Below are 12,191 nucleotides of genomic sequence, written 5' to 3'. Positions count from 1 at the left end.
TTAAATCTCATTTGTAAACTTCATTTGTGTCCAAGATTTTGTGGGGGAATAATATTTTCATATTGCAAAAATCTTAGACTTTCTATTGTATTTGCTGTGCTGAAATATGATTTATTTTTATGACAAAATATTATTTCACTTTAAATCGCAGTTTTGTGTGTCAGAACACTTTGTGTGTGTGTGTGTGTGTGTGTGTGTGTGTGTGTGTGTGTGTTCCTGTACCAAGGAATGGCATTAAACCACTTGCTGTGTCTGAATTTGTACCTTCAACTGTTCTTAAATGACACTGTAATAACTCATTGATTCAGAAATCTCTTGACATTTTCAGTTTCTAAACTTAGCTGATTTGATTATTAAAAGGAAGGGAAAAAGCCAAGGGAAGGTAAAATTGATGTTAAAAGTCTGTGATGGAAGACGCGTGGGTTTTAGGGTCTGGGCCTTAGTCTGTGCTTTCTGGGTCTTATTTTTGACTCAGGCCATGCATTGTGGTAACTGGGTTTCTCAGCCTAGAGCGGAACATAAAGCTACGTGTTAGAACGGGAGGAAGGCCCAAGAGGCTGGAGCTTTGCCGTCAGCAAGAAGCAACAGCGATAACCCTGACTGGCAAGGCGACACGGGGAGGACAGGCTAAAACGGAGGGTCCCGGGTTTGAGGCCAGCCTCAGCAACTCAGCAAACCTTTTAGCAACTTAGAAGACCCTGTTTAAAATAAAAAAGAAATCAATCTTTTAAAAACACTAGTAAAATTAAAAAAAAAGGTTTCTAAATGTGATCTGATTCGTGTTTTGCAAAGATTTCTCCAGCAATGAAGCCAGGGAGAGCTTTACAGGTGCTGGGTGGAGTCAGGAACCAGGCACCCTCCACCGTTGTCCAGGGAGGAGTGGAACCAGCTCAGAGGTGGCATGGCAGCTCAGGGGCATGGGAGGGCGGGGAGAGGTGTGGGCGTGAGGGCGTCTGCGAGACGGCTGAGGAGAAGGGAGCAAAGATGGGTCTGGGTTTAAGAACCTGGCTCAAGCTGGGCGTGATGGTGCACGCTCGTGATCCCAGCATTTGGGAGGCTGAGTCAGGAGGATCATGGTTGGAGGACAGCCTCAGCTACTTAGTGAGGCCCTTTGCAACTTAGTGAGATCTTGTTTCAAAATAAAGAATAAAAAATAGGGCTGGGGGTGTAGCTTGGAGGTAGAATGTCCCTGGATTCCATCCCCAGTACCTAAAAAAAAAAAAAAAGAACCTGATTCACATAGTACTTGACCGTGTGTGTGTGTGTGTGTGTGTGTGTGTGTGTGTTTTACTGAGGAGTGAACTCTGGGGCATTCTACCTCTGAGATACACCCCCAGCCCTATTTTTATTTTTAGTTTTAGTTCAAAACAGGCTCTCACTACTTGCTGAGGTTGTCCTTGAACCTGCGGTCCTTCTGTCTCAGCCTCCCAAGTACTGATATCACAGCTGTGCGCTCCCATGCCCACCTTGTATTTCTTTCTTTCTTTTTTTGAGAAGCGTCTATTTAGTTCAGTTGCCCGTCTCTTGATTAGATTATCATTATCATTATTATTATTATTTTGGTGTAAAGTTTTTTGAATCTTTATATATTCTAGACATTAGTAGTCTATCAGAGGAGTAGCTGGCAGATTTTCTCCTATTTGAAGGCGTTCCCTGTCTCTTCATGCCTTAGATAATTTCCTTTGCTTTGCAGAAGCTTTTGAGTTTGATGCCATCCCATTTGTTAATTCTCAGCTATATTTCCGGAGCTTTGGGGATCTTGTTTAGGAAGTCTCTGTCTTTCTGCCTATAACTCTGTTGTTTGTTTGTTTGTTTGTTTGCTTGTTTTGTATTGGGGACTGAACCCAGCCGCATCCTACCTCCAAATTACACCCCTAACCCTATTTTATTTTCACTTTCAGAGTCTTGCTGGTTGATGAGAGTCTCACTACTTGCTGAGGCTGTCCTCAAACCTGCGATCCTCCTGTTTCAGCCTCTTAAGTACTGGGAATACATACACCTCCATGTCTGGTTTTCTGTTTTTTAGTTTGACATTTTATTTTATTTTATTTTAATTTTTGGTCCTGGGAGTGCAACCCAGGGCGTTGTGCTTGCAAGGCAAGTGCGTGGCCACTGTCCCTGTGTGCTGAAGAGCTGGCCCTCTGTTACCGCAGGGGAGTGGGTGGGGCTAGAGAACGTCACGCTAATGCCATCAGCCAGTCTCAGCACCTCGAGGGCTGTGCGTTTTCACTCACTGTGATGCTAGAGAGAAAATAGCAAAGAAAGGGAGCTTTGTCATAATAAGGAGCGAGACCCGTAGAATAGTGGGAGGGGACTGAGGAAGGAGGAGAGGAGGAATAGAGGAGGCCGAAGGGAGGAGACAGACCATATACTCTGTCCATATATGACGGCATCGCTAACAACCCCACTGGCATATACAGGGAGGGAGAAGAGGGATGGGGTAACGGGATGGGGTCAGGAGGAGGTCACACCAAGATGCCGTGTGCGTACAAGAATGCGTGTGCGTACAAGAATGCGTCACTCTGAGTCTCACTGTGTTTTTGTATAATCATTGCATCAATAGAATTCTTTTTTTTTTTTTTTTCAGTGGTACTGGGGGTGGAACCCAGAGGCTTTCTACCTCCGGGCTATGGGCTATCCTCCCAGACCTATTTTCTATTTTATTTGGAAACAGGGTCTCACTAAGTTGCTGAGAGCCTCAATAAGTAGCTGAGGCTGGCTTCGAACCTGCGCGATCCTCCTGTCTCAGCCTCCCAAGCGCGGGGATTACCAGTGTGCGCCACCACGCCGGGCTCGCATCAATAGAATTCTAAAAAGAGAGAGCAAAGAGAGAACCTACAGCAGTATCAGCAATTCAGATGTGGACACTGGCGAGAGGTGGGCGTGTGTGGTAGAGGGGCAGGGGGACAGAGAATTGGCTTTTGCACATGCTGATTTTGAGAACTCTACTAGACTTCCAAGTGGAAACGTCGAGTGCCGGAATTAAATACAGACGCGTTGGGTGTTCGGTGTAGAGATGGAGACGTGGACTGGGGGGTACAAATGTAAACATTGTGAGGACCGTGAGATTAGAGAGATCCCCTAGAGAGAGGACAGAGGAGACAGACAGTAGAAGTAGCTCTAGGGGGAAGTCGGGGGCCCCCAACACTTGGAGGTGTGGCGGAAAAGAGAAAGAAGGGTGAGAAGTGCCAGTGAGAAGGAGCAGTCAGCGAGGAAAGAGAAAAACCAGCTCTGGGGAAGAGTGAGTCGTAAGAAGAGGCCATTTCAAGGACGAGGAGGACAATCCTCTCAGATGCTACCAAGGCTTAGAACACAATATTTTACTTGGCAATTTTCAGCTAACACTTCTCATTTGGTTTTAGTGTTTGGTTTTTGGTTTTGTTTTGTTTTTTTTGTTTGTTTCTGGTGGTACTGGGGGTGGAACCCAGGGTCTTTCTACCTCCGGGATATACTCCTAGACCTGTTGTTTATGTTTTATTTGGAAACAGGGTCTCACTAAGTAGCTGAGGCTGGCTTCGAACCTGTGCGATCCTCCTGTCTCAGCCTCCCAAGTGCTTGGATTACAAGTGTGTGCCACCACGCTGGCTTGGTTTAGTGTTTGAAATATGGTTTATTTATTTATTTATTTATTATTATTATTTTTGGTGGTACTGGGGTTCCTGGAAGCCCTTCTACCTCCGGGCTACACTCCCAGACCTATTTTTACATTTTTATTTGGAAACAGGGTCTCCTAAGCCAGCGTGCACGGCTGGCTTCGAACCTGCGCGATCCTCCTGTCTCTGCCTCTCAAGTGCGGGGATTACAAGCGTGTGCCACCACGCCCGGCTGAAATATGGTTTATCTGTGTGTTTTACGCAGGTTCTATGAGTGTGGAGTAGAGGTGATTTTTGTTTTACTCTTTAAGCTCCTTTTGGGGAAAATGATGGAACTTAATCAAGCTATGTAGACTGCTCATAGCTGGCTGTCTGTGTCTATGGAGGTCTGAATCGCTGATTATTTGACTATTATTTTGGATATTCAAACATTCCATAGAAGTCTACATCTCTGAGGACTTCTGCAAAGTGCCGTAGTGCTCGGTCTCAGGCACCAGCCCTACCCCAGTTCTCTGGGGCTGCTCAACCCACACAGGTTGGCTCAGAGGCACTGGGAACCTCAAAACTGCCAGGGCCATGTTGAACAGGGAACATCAAGGTGGCATCCGCACGAACCTCCTTGATCCGGATGCTATTAAACGACGCCTTAGGGTAAGCATCCTGTGAAGAAGGGTTTACCTTCTGTGGCATGACAGAACCCATCTTTGTGTGTGTGTGTGTGTGTGTGTGTGTGTGTGTGTGGTACTGGGGATAGAACCCTTCTACCTCCGGGCTACACTCCCAGACCTATTTTATATTTTATTTGGAACAGGGTCTCTTAAGCCAGCGCGATCCTCCTGTCTCCGCCTCCCAAGCGCGGGCATTACAAGCGTGTGCCACCATGCCTGCCTGCCTGCCTGCCTGCCTGTCTGTCTGTCTGTCTGTCTGTCTGTCTGTCTCTCTCTCTCTCTCTCTCTCTCTCTCTCTCTCTCTTTCTCTCTAACATCTTGGTTTTCTGCCTGGCGCTATCTGGCTCATTGGGGTCTGGAGTTCTTCAATTTCCTACTCTGTCTCTGAGAGTACAGATCCCTGATCCTCAGCTCTGGTCTCTGTGTCTGGTTCCCCATGTCTACATGGTCACCTTTTTTTTTTTTTTTTTTTTTTCCTGCTATGAAGATTGGCTCCCTGTACTTCCACTCCACCCTCATTGTTTTGAACCCTTTCTCCTAGCAACTGGGCAGCTGGACCCCTGAGGTTGTCGGCTCCTTTAGATTCTTTTTTTTTTTTTTTTTTTTTGATTTCTAGACTTTCCCTAATCACCTTAACAATACAATTGAATTTGGCTTCCTGTCTGGGCCCTAAGTAACTTCTATGAGACCAAACCACCATTCCAGGATCCTCTTCCCTGCAATTTGAAATGAATTCAAGCTCAGCGGGCGGCCTTGCTCTTTAAAACTGACTCTGCCCCATGGTATATGTAAAGCAGATTGTTTCAAAGAAAGAAGGGATCTACAGATGTTCTTTACTCTTTTTTTTTTTTTTTTTTTTTTTTTTTTTTTGGTGGTACTGGGGTTCCTGGAAGCCCTTCTACCTCCAGGCTACACTCCCAGACCTATTTTTACATTTTTTTTTTTAATATTTGGAAACAGGGTCTCCTAAGCCAACGCGCGCGGCTGGCTTTGAACCTGCACGATCCTCCTGTCTCTGCCTCCCAAGCGCGGGGATTACAAGCGTGCGCCACCACGCCCGGCGCTGTTCTTTACTCTTATGTATAATAGGCAGTAGAGAAACACAGAGTAGTAAATGTAGCCCCCTGCCTGTGAGGAAATATGTCGTAGGAAGATGCTCTTACAGTCAGCAAATCCAGCTGGCTGAACAGCGCTGGGAACCGGTCCTTGTCTCCTCTGTGTGCCCCGCGTTCATGGGAGCCCTGGGTTTCAGTGCAGAAAACATTTCAGTACAAAGATCAGCTAAAATATTGAGGGCTGTAGTGTGTGTGTGTGTGTGTGTGTGTGTGTGTGTGTGTGTGTGTGTGTGTTACTGGGGATGGAACCCAGGGCGCTGTACCTCTAAGTCACACCGCCAGGACCACATTTCTTAGAATAAAGATCGACAAAGGCTTAGATGGTAGTGTCCCATAGACACTGCTTTCAACTCAACCTCCATGAATTGAAACATATGCACGGTCTTCCCTGGGGAAGGGGCGCACTGGAAATATTTAAACTCTCCTTGTCATGGTGCGCACTTCGCAGACGACTGGAACGCTGCCCAGACCGGAGCCGTCATCCTCCCCAAACAAGTTGTCACTTGTTTACTTGATCCTAGTCTAATGTGTTCCACGGCCAGTAGAAACGGCAGCGCTAACATGCTTTACAGCGAAATACAAATAAAATAGGAGCAGCTCCTTTTTTAATGCTTTTGTCCCCCCAATCATTATTTGATATAAAAGTGGACCTTAACCTTTGCTTCAAACGGAGGCTATTTTTGACATTGGGAAAAACAGGAAAGATATTTAAAACCAGAGGTTTTATTTTGTGAAACTGGAAACAGACTGTGAATTTCAGTAAGGCAGGCCAGACTGACACAAAACAATTCCGTGATGCATCACGAGTTTCAGTGCTGACACGCACACACACACACACACACACACACACACACAAGACACACACACATATACACATACACACATACACACACGCACACACACATACACGCACATGCACACACATACACACATGCACATACACACATACACACACAGACACAGACACACACACATACACACATATACGCACACACACATACACATACATACACACATACACGCACACACACACATACACACACATACACACACACACACACGGCCTTTGTCCTTTGTACGAGATCGTGCTTGAGAAATTGAACACACCAGCCCTTCAGATGGGTCCTGGGCCAAGGCCTGGGGTCCTGTGAGAAAGAGGCCTCCTCACGCAGCACCATTTGGGGTGAGGAGAGCACTAGGGATGTGTCGAGAGCTGACGCCACTGGAAATTGCCCTTTTCTGTGAGAACAGTCGCTCTCAGGATCACAAGGTTGCGTGGACATCTCGGCAGGAGCTGATGGGTGGAAGGCTTCCCATTCTCATGGAGACGCTCTTGGCCTGGCGTGGGCTGGCCTCTCTCCTGGGGCTCCTTCTGCCTCCTCAGTCTCCATCTTCTGACCCCTACGCCCGAGCCCAGGGCTCGTGCCTTCTCTGTTTAACTCGTTTCCTCCGTGATCTCACCTGCTTGCCGACCTCATGAATCCCACATATATCCCCCGAGCTTAGGCTTCTTTCCCCAATGAGAGGCTTGGAGCTCTGAAGACATTTTTATGTTCACTAGAAAAAGCTGCCCTGTTCTGCAAGCCCTTGACTGCCATCTTCTGGGAAGTTTCTGAGCAAAAGGAGACCTGTGGAGGGACACAGCTGTGCTAACCTCCACAGCAGCCGCAGAACGTCTCTCTGCCCGCGGGTGTGTAAAGGGCAAGCCCAAGAGGCCCCCAGCCACACTCCTGACCCCCAATCCCATCCCGTCCAGTCTCAGGGTTTTCCTCCCGTCTCGTCTAGTTCAGAAGTCTTGTGATTAATGAGGTCAAACTTCTTAAAGTTAGCTTTGATGCCTCTCCCCCGTGCCCCAGCTGGAGCCCTCCAGACAACCCTGTGTATTTTTCCTGCAAAATTTATTGGAGGTAGCCAAGAGCAGTGACACAAGCCTATCATCCCAGTACTTGGGAGGCTGAGACAGGATTCCAGGTTCGAGACCAGCCTCAACCACCTTGTGAGACTCTTTCAAAATAAATAAATAAAAATAAATAAATAAATAAATAAAGCTGGAGATGTAGCTCAGAGGTAGAATGCCCCTGGGTTTAATTCCTAGTACAAAAAAAAAAAAGCTATCTTGATGGCACATGGCTATAATCCTAGTTCTTGGGAGGCCGAGACAGGAGGATTGCAGTTTAAAGACCAGCCTCAGCAACTTAGACTCTCAGGAACCTGCTCAGAGAAAGACTGCTCCTGGGTTTAGTCCAGACACATACATACACACACACACACACACACACACACACACACACACACACCTATACATTCTGTGGATTGATACATATACCATTTATATATTCATACATATATATGTATATAGGTATATAGATACAAAGCCATCGATCAACGTATTGAGTCCAGCACTTCTCAGCACCCCACTGTGCCCCCCCATCGCTCACCTGCGTTCTTCCTCCATTAAGGTAATCTGTCTTGCTCGCCACTGGACAAAATCCACACGGCAGCCAGAGGTCTTCATTCCAACCTTAGACCACATCACGTTTCTCTTCTACCCCAAACCCTTCAACGACACTACTGCCGTTTCACTCAGGGTAAAGAGCGGAGCCTTAACGTGGCCCGCGGGCCTCCTCCAAACAGGTGCCAGCCTCCCGCCAGCCACGCTGGCCTTCCCTCTTCTCCTCCAGGTGCCCCGGCCACGCTTCAGCACTCGCCGGCTGCTCTCAAGGAGGACACACACTGCTTCTCGCTGTCTCCCTCCCTGCCCTCCTGAGTCCCTGTTGGGCTGTCTCCTCCTCACACCAGAGGAGCCTTCCTCCCCAGCTAAGGACCACTTCCTCCCCAGCACCCCCTGCTCTAGGTCTCCCTGGTACTCATCACGGGGCATGCGCCTCCTGCACCGTTTGACTTTATTACCTTTGTGAGGACAGAGACATGTTGTTTCCCTCTGTTCTATCACCATTTCTAAAACAATGACAAGTAGTGGGACCTTAACAAATGTACGTGGGATAAATAAATAAATAAGCAAAGTATCCCAGAATCCCTCTGTGGAACCCTATCCTGAAAAAGACGCGAAGGTTCGAGATGGTCCTGTGTACTTGCCATCTTTTGGCTCCAAGATGAAAGCATTTTCAAGACTAAACTGAATCTAATTTGAAAATTGCATTGATTTTTACAACCTTCAGGAAGGGCATTCTTTCCCGCAGAGAAAGCTGACCGGCGCCACCTAGTGGTAGCAGAAGATGCCCACATTCTGGTTACCTGATTATATTAGAAACGCTTGAAAAGCACAGCCATTGATCCCGAAGCTTGGGAACCCTGAGACAGTGATCATTGTGACAGGAGGATCGCAGGTTCGAGACCGCCAACGACTCTCCTCGAGAGTGCACATCCCCAAGTGTGCATATGCTGCAAGAATACAGAGGGCTGAGGACAGGCAGCTCCTATCTCCTCGCTTATTCCAGACCCAGTTTTACTTATTAATTCTTGTTTATTTTCTGGAATCCAACTTCTTGCGCTCCTCTTTTATGTTTCGTCTTGTTTTTTCTCTGCTTACCTTTGAGCCCTTACATTCACACGGGGGTGCTGGACTAGGGATTGAGTGGGTAAGAAAATGAAGGCTGGCAGGTTGGGTGGTGCACACCTGTAATCCCAGTGCTTGGGAGGCTGAGATAGGAGTCTCACGCATTTAAAGCCAGCCTCTGCAACTTAGTGAGACCTCGCTTCCAAATAAAAAATAAAATAGGGCCAGGGGTGTAATTTAGAGGTAGAATGCCCTGGGTTTAATCCCCAGGAAACACACACACACACACACACACACACACACACACACACACACACACACTATGAGGGAAAGAAAAAAAAGGAAGTAAAAACGAAGGCTCTGTATTTCATTAGAAATGGATCTGGATTCTAATAAAATGGCATCTCTGGGGTAGACACATAAAGGAACAGGCCAGTTGATTCAGGGTCTTTAGACCAGATTTCTGAAGCCGATTTAATCTCTAGCATTGAGTATACTCCAACACCAGGAGATGGACGTCCCAAAGACAGCTGCCATTCTCCAGGAGGTGGCATAGGTCATTACATTGAGAAACGAAGAGGGAGAGAGAAATATTCACGTCTGTGCGGTTCAGCACGTTGACAGAAAAGCCACTCTAACTTCTGAAAAGCAAGGTCATTTCAGTGCTTTTGTAAATGAGAGCAGAAACCCTGGCCCACTTGGGGCCTACGACCCTTCTAGTCCTAAGCCCCTGGGGCATGGGGAACCTCTGTTGGCCACAGGGAGGCCTGAGCAATGACCAGACGCCAGGGGCCAAGTTTAGATGGGTCCAAGCAGGGAGGTTCTGGACAGCCTCGAGGGAGTCCTAAAAATTACTAAGATTCTCTGAAAGACCTTTCTTTCCTTCTTTTCTTTTTCTTTCTTTCTTTCTTTCTTTCTTTCTTTCTTTCTTTCTTTCTTTCTTTCTGTGGTGCTGGGGTTTGAACCCAGGGGCATTCTACCTCCAAGCTACACCCCCAGCCCGATTTTTTATTCTTTATTTTGAAACAGGGTCTCACTGAGTTGCGGAGGGACTCACTAAGTAGCTGAGGCTGTTCTCGAACCCGGATCCTCCTGTCTCAGCTTCCTAAGTACTGGGATTACAAGTGTGCGCCACCATGCCCAGCTTTTCTGAAAGACCTTTCTTTCTCCGTGAACAGGTCGAAGTCCTCCCCGCACATCCGCGGGTTCCAGCTCTTACATACTCACCCTGCTTCCTCTCTGCCACTCTGCAGCGGGAGCCGCCTCTCCTCTAGCTGTTCTGTTACTTTGGGTCAGATCGGCACTTGCTTTCTGCTGCCGCTGGGAACTTCCCCCTGTGATAGGATCTTTAGCCCCTCGAGTTACTGCTCAGCTACTTGACAACAGGGGTCACATCTTGCCATTGTCTCGTTAATGCCTTGGTACTGAGTGTTGAGGTTAGATGTTTATGGCGGGGAATAGACAAAGGCAGCTGGTAGTGGTCTTCCTGGGCCCCTGGGCCCCAGATGTGGACCCTCAGTCTAAGTGTGATGGAACAGTTCTTAACCTAGGTACGAGAGAAGCCAAAATAGTTGTTATTATTGTTCCTTTGTTAAAACTATAATCAGTGTTTTCACCTAATAGTACTAGCTTCTCGTGAGGATTTTGTTTTTCATTTACCTAATATCTCTGGAGTAGGTCTTGAAATCCTCAGTACAGCAGGTGCTAGGTTGTTACTGAAATATTTTGGAAATTAGTTTTCTGTTATTTAAGTGTTTTAGATTTTTCCTTCTGTCTAGTCACTGATTTCATTCCATTTAAATTGAAGGTGGGTATTTTCCTTGATACGATACTCTTTTTCCTTGTAAGAGTGTTTAATTAGAGAAGTTGGTATAGTATTTTAAATAGTTCTGCATATTATTTCTTTCTAAAGTATTAAGGAAATTTTGTTTCTAAATGGCTTTGCTTTCTGAAAACGTATTTAAATAAATGAGTGTGCCATTCTAATGGAAAGATGGAAAAAAGGGAACATGTTAAAAAGATGCTAAAAGGGGAGCGGTAACCGGCGGAGGAAGTAGGACTTCTGTCCTAGGTCTCGTCTCTTTAGCACTCGGGTTCTGTGGTTTCTTTATCATTCGGGCGTCCACAGTTCTCTTTAAGTCTTCAACAGGCGGAATGGCTTAAAGACTTCTAGCGCCTGGCTGTTTACCTAAAATGAGCAAACTCAGCATTTGAACTCTGTCTTTCGTAGGTCTAGGTATCGCCCGCGATTCTTAGTAACTGCAGTGCTCTCACATTCCGATAGCTGGCGAGACAGTAGGAGATTTTGACTTGTGATTACAAAAATATTTTCTCCCAATTATGGCAGAGAAGGTAAACACTGAGGTTGTGTTAATTTGTCTTTTTTTTTTTTAGAATATGCTGAATTTCTACATTGCAAAGGGAAAAAATTTACTGACTTTGATGAAGTGCGCCATGAAATCGAAGCAGAAACAGATCGAGTGACTGGAATGAACAAGGGCATCTCCTCCATCCCCATCAACCTGCGCGTCTATTCCCCGCATGGTGAGCCACGTGGACGAGGTCCAGATCCTTCTCTTCATGGGTTTTTACTATGTTAATTCACACGCATTATTTGTGTAGTTGATATCAACAGTGCTGAGTTCCTTAGGTTTGGGTGCTGCCATAAATAGTAGGGCTCAAAGAGCTCTTAGGATACTTATGAAGAGGCAGGAGGAGATGACATTTGAAAAAAACTGGACTAGAGCCAGGCCTTTGTGAAACTTACTTTATTTTTATTATGAATTTTTAGAATTTGAATGAGCTATACGCAAGAAACTTCAATGTTTATTTTCTTTATTATTTATGAAAAAGCAGGAGGAGACAACTTTTGGGAAAAAAAGCAGAATTGAGTTAGGCATTTGTAAAACTGCCTTTATTTTTATAATGAAATTTCAAACTTCAAAATGGGGTATACATGATAACTTTCCTTTTTACTTATTTAATTAATTTTTTTTGAGGTACTGAAGATTTAACCCAGAGGTCTCCTACCTCTGAGCTACACCCCCAGCCCTATTTTTTATTCTTTATTTTGAAACAGGTCTCACTAAGTCGCTGAGGCTGGCTGCAAACCTGTGGTCCTTCTGCCTCAGCCTCCCAAGCACTGGGTTTATGAACTTGTGCCTGGATTAAAATTTCCCTTTTTATCGTCTTCAGTTTGTGCTGAAATCTTCGTGGTATTGGTATTGGTGAGTCTTCCCTTGTGACTCTATATATTTATCTTTGTTTTCTTTCTTTTTATGCGGTACTGGGGTTGAAT

At 46.0% G+C, this 12,191-nt stretch overlaps 1 protein-coding gene across 4 annotated transcripts in view; it reads left to right on the top strand.

Annotated features, from left to right (window-relative positions):
• DNM3 (dynamin 3) overlaps positions 1-12,191 on the top strand; it is a gene marked incomplete at both ends in the record, with an annotated part of 508,438 nt that overhangs the window by 145,224 nt on the left and 351,023 nt on the right. For all 4 annotated transcript variants that reach the window (XM_080699096.1, XM_080699095.1, XM_080699094.1 and 1 more), the window contains one exon: positions 11,288-11,437. In XM_080699096.1, the coding sequence (XP_080555222.1) occupies positions 11,288-11,437 (150 nt within the window). The remainder of the gene's footprint in view (positions 1-11,287; positions 11,438-12,191) is intronic.

This window comes from Muscardinus avellanarius, assembly GCF_963383645.1.
Source record: "Muscardinus avellanarius genome assembly, chromosome: 7".
NCBI classification, from domain to species: Eukaryota; Metazoa; Chordata; class Mammalia; order Rodentia; family Gliridae; genus Muscardinus; species Muscardinus avellanarius.
The sequence above is the reverse complement of the archived record's forward strand: the minus strand, read 5'-3'. Positions and strand labels throughout refer to the sequence as shown.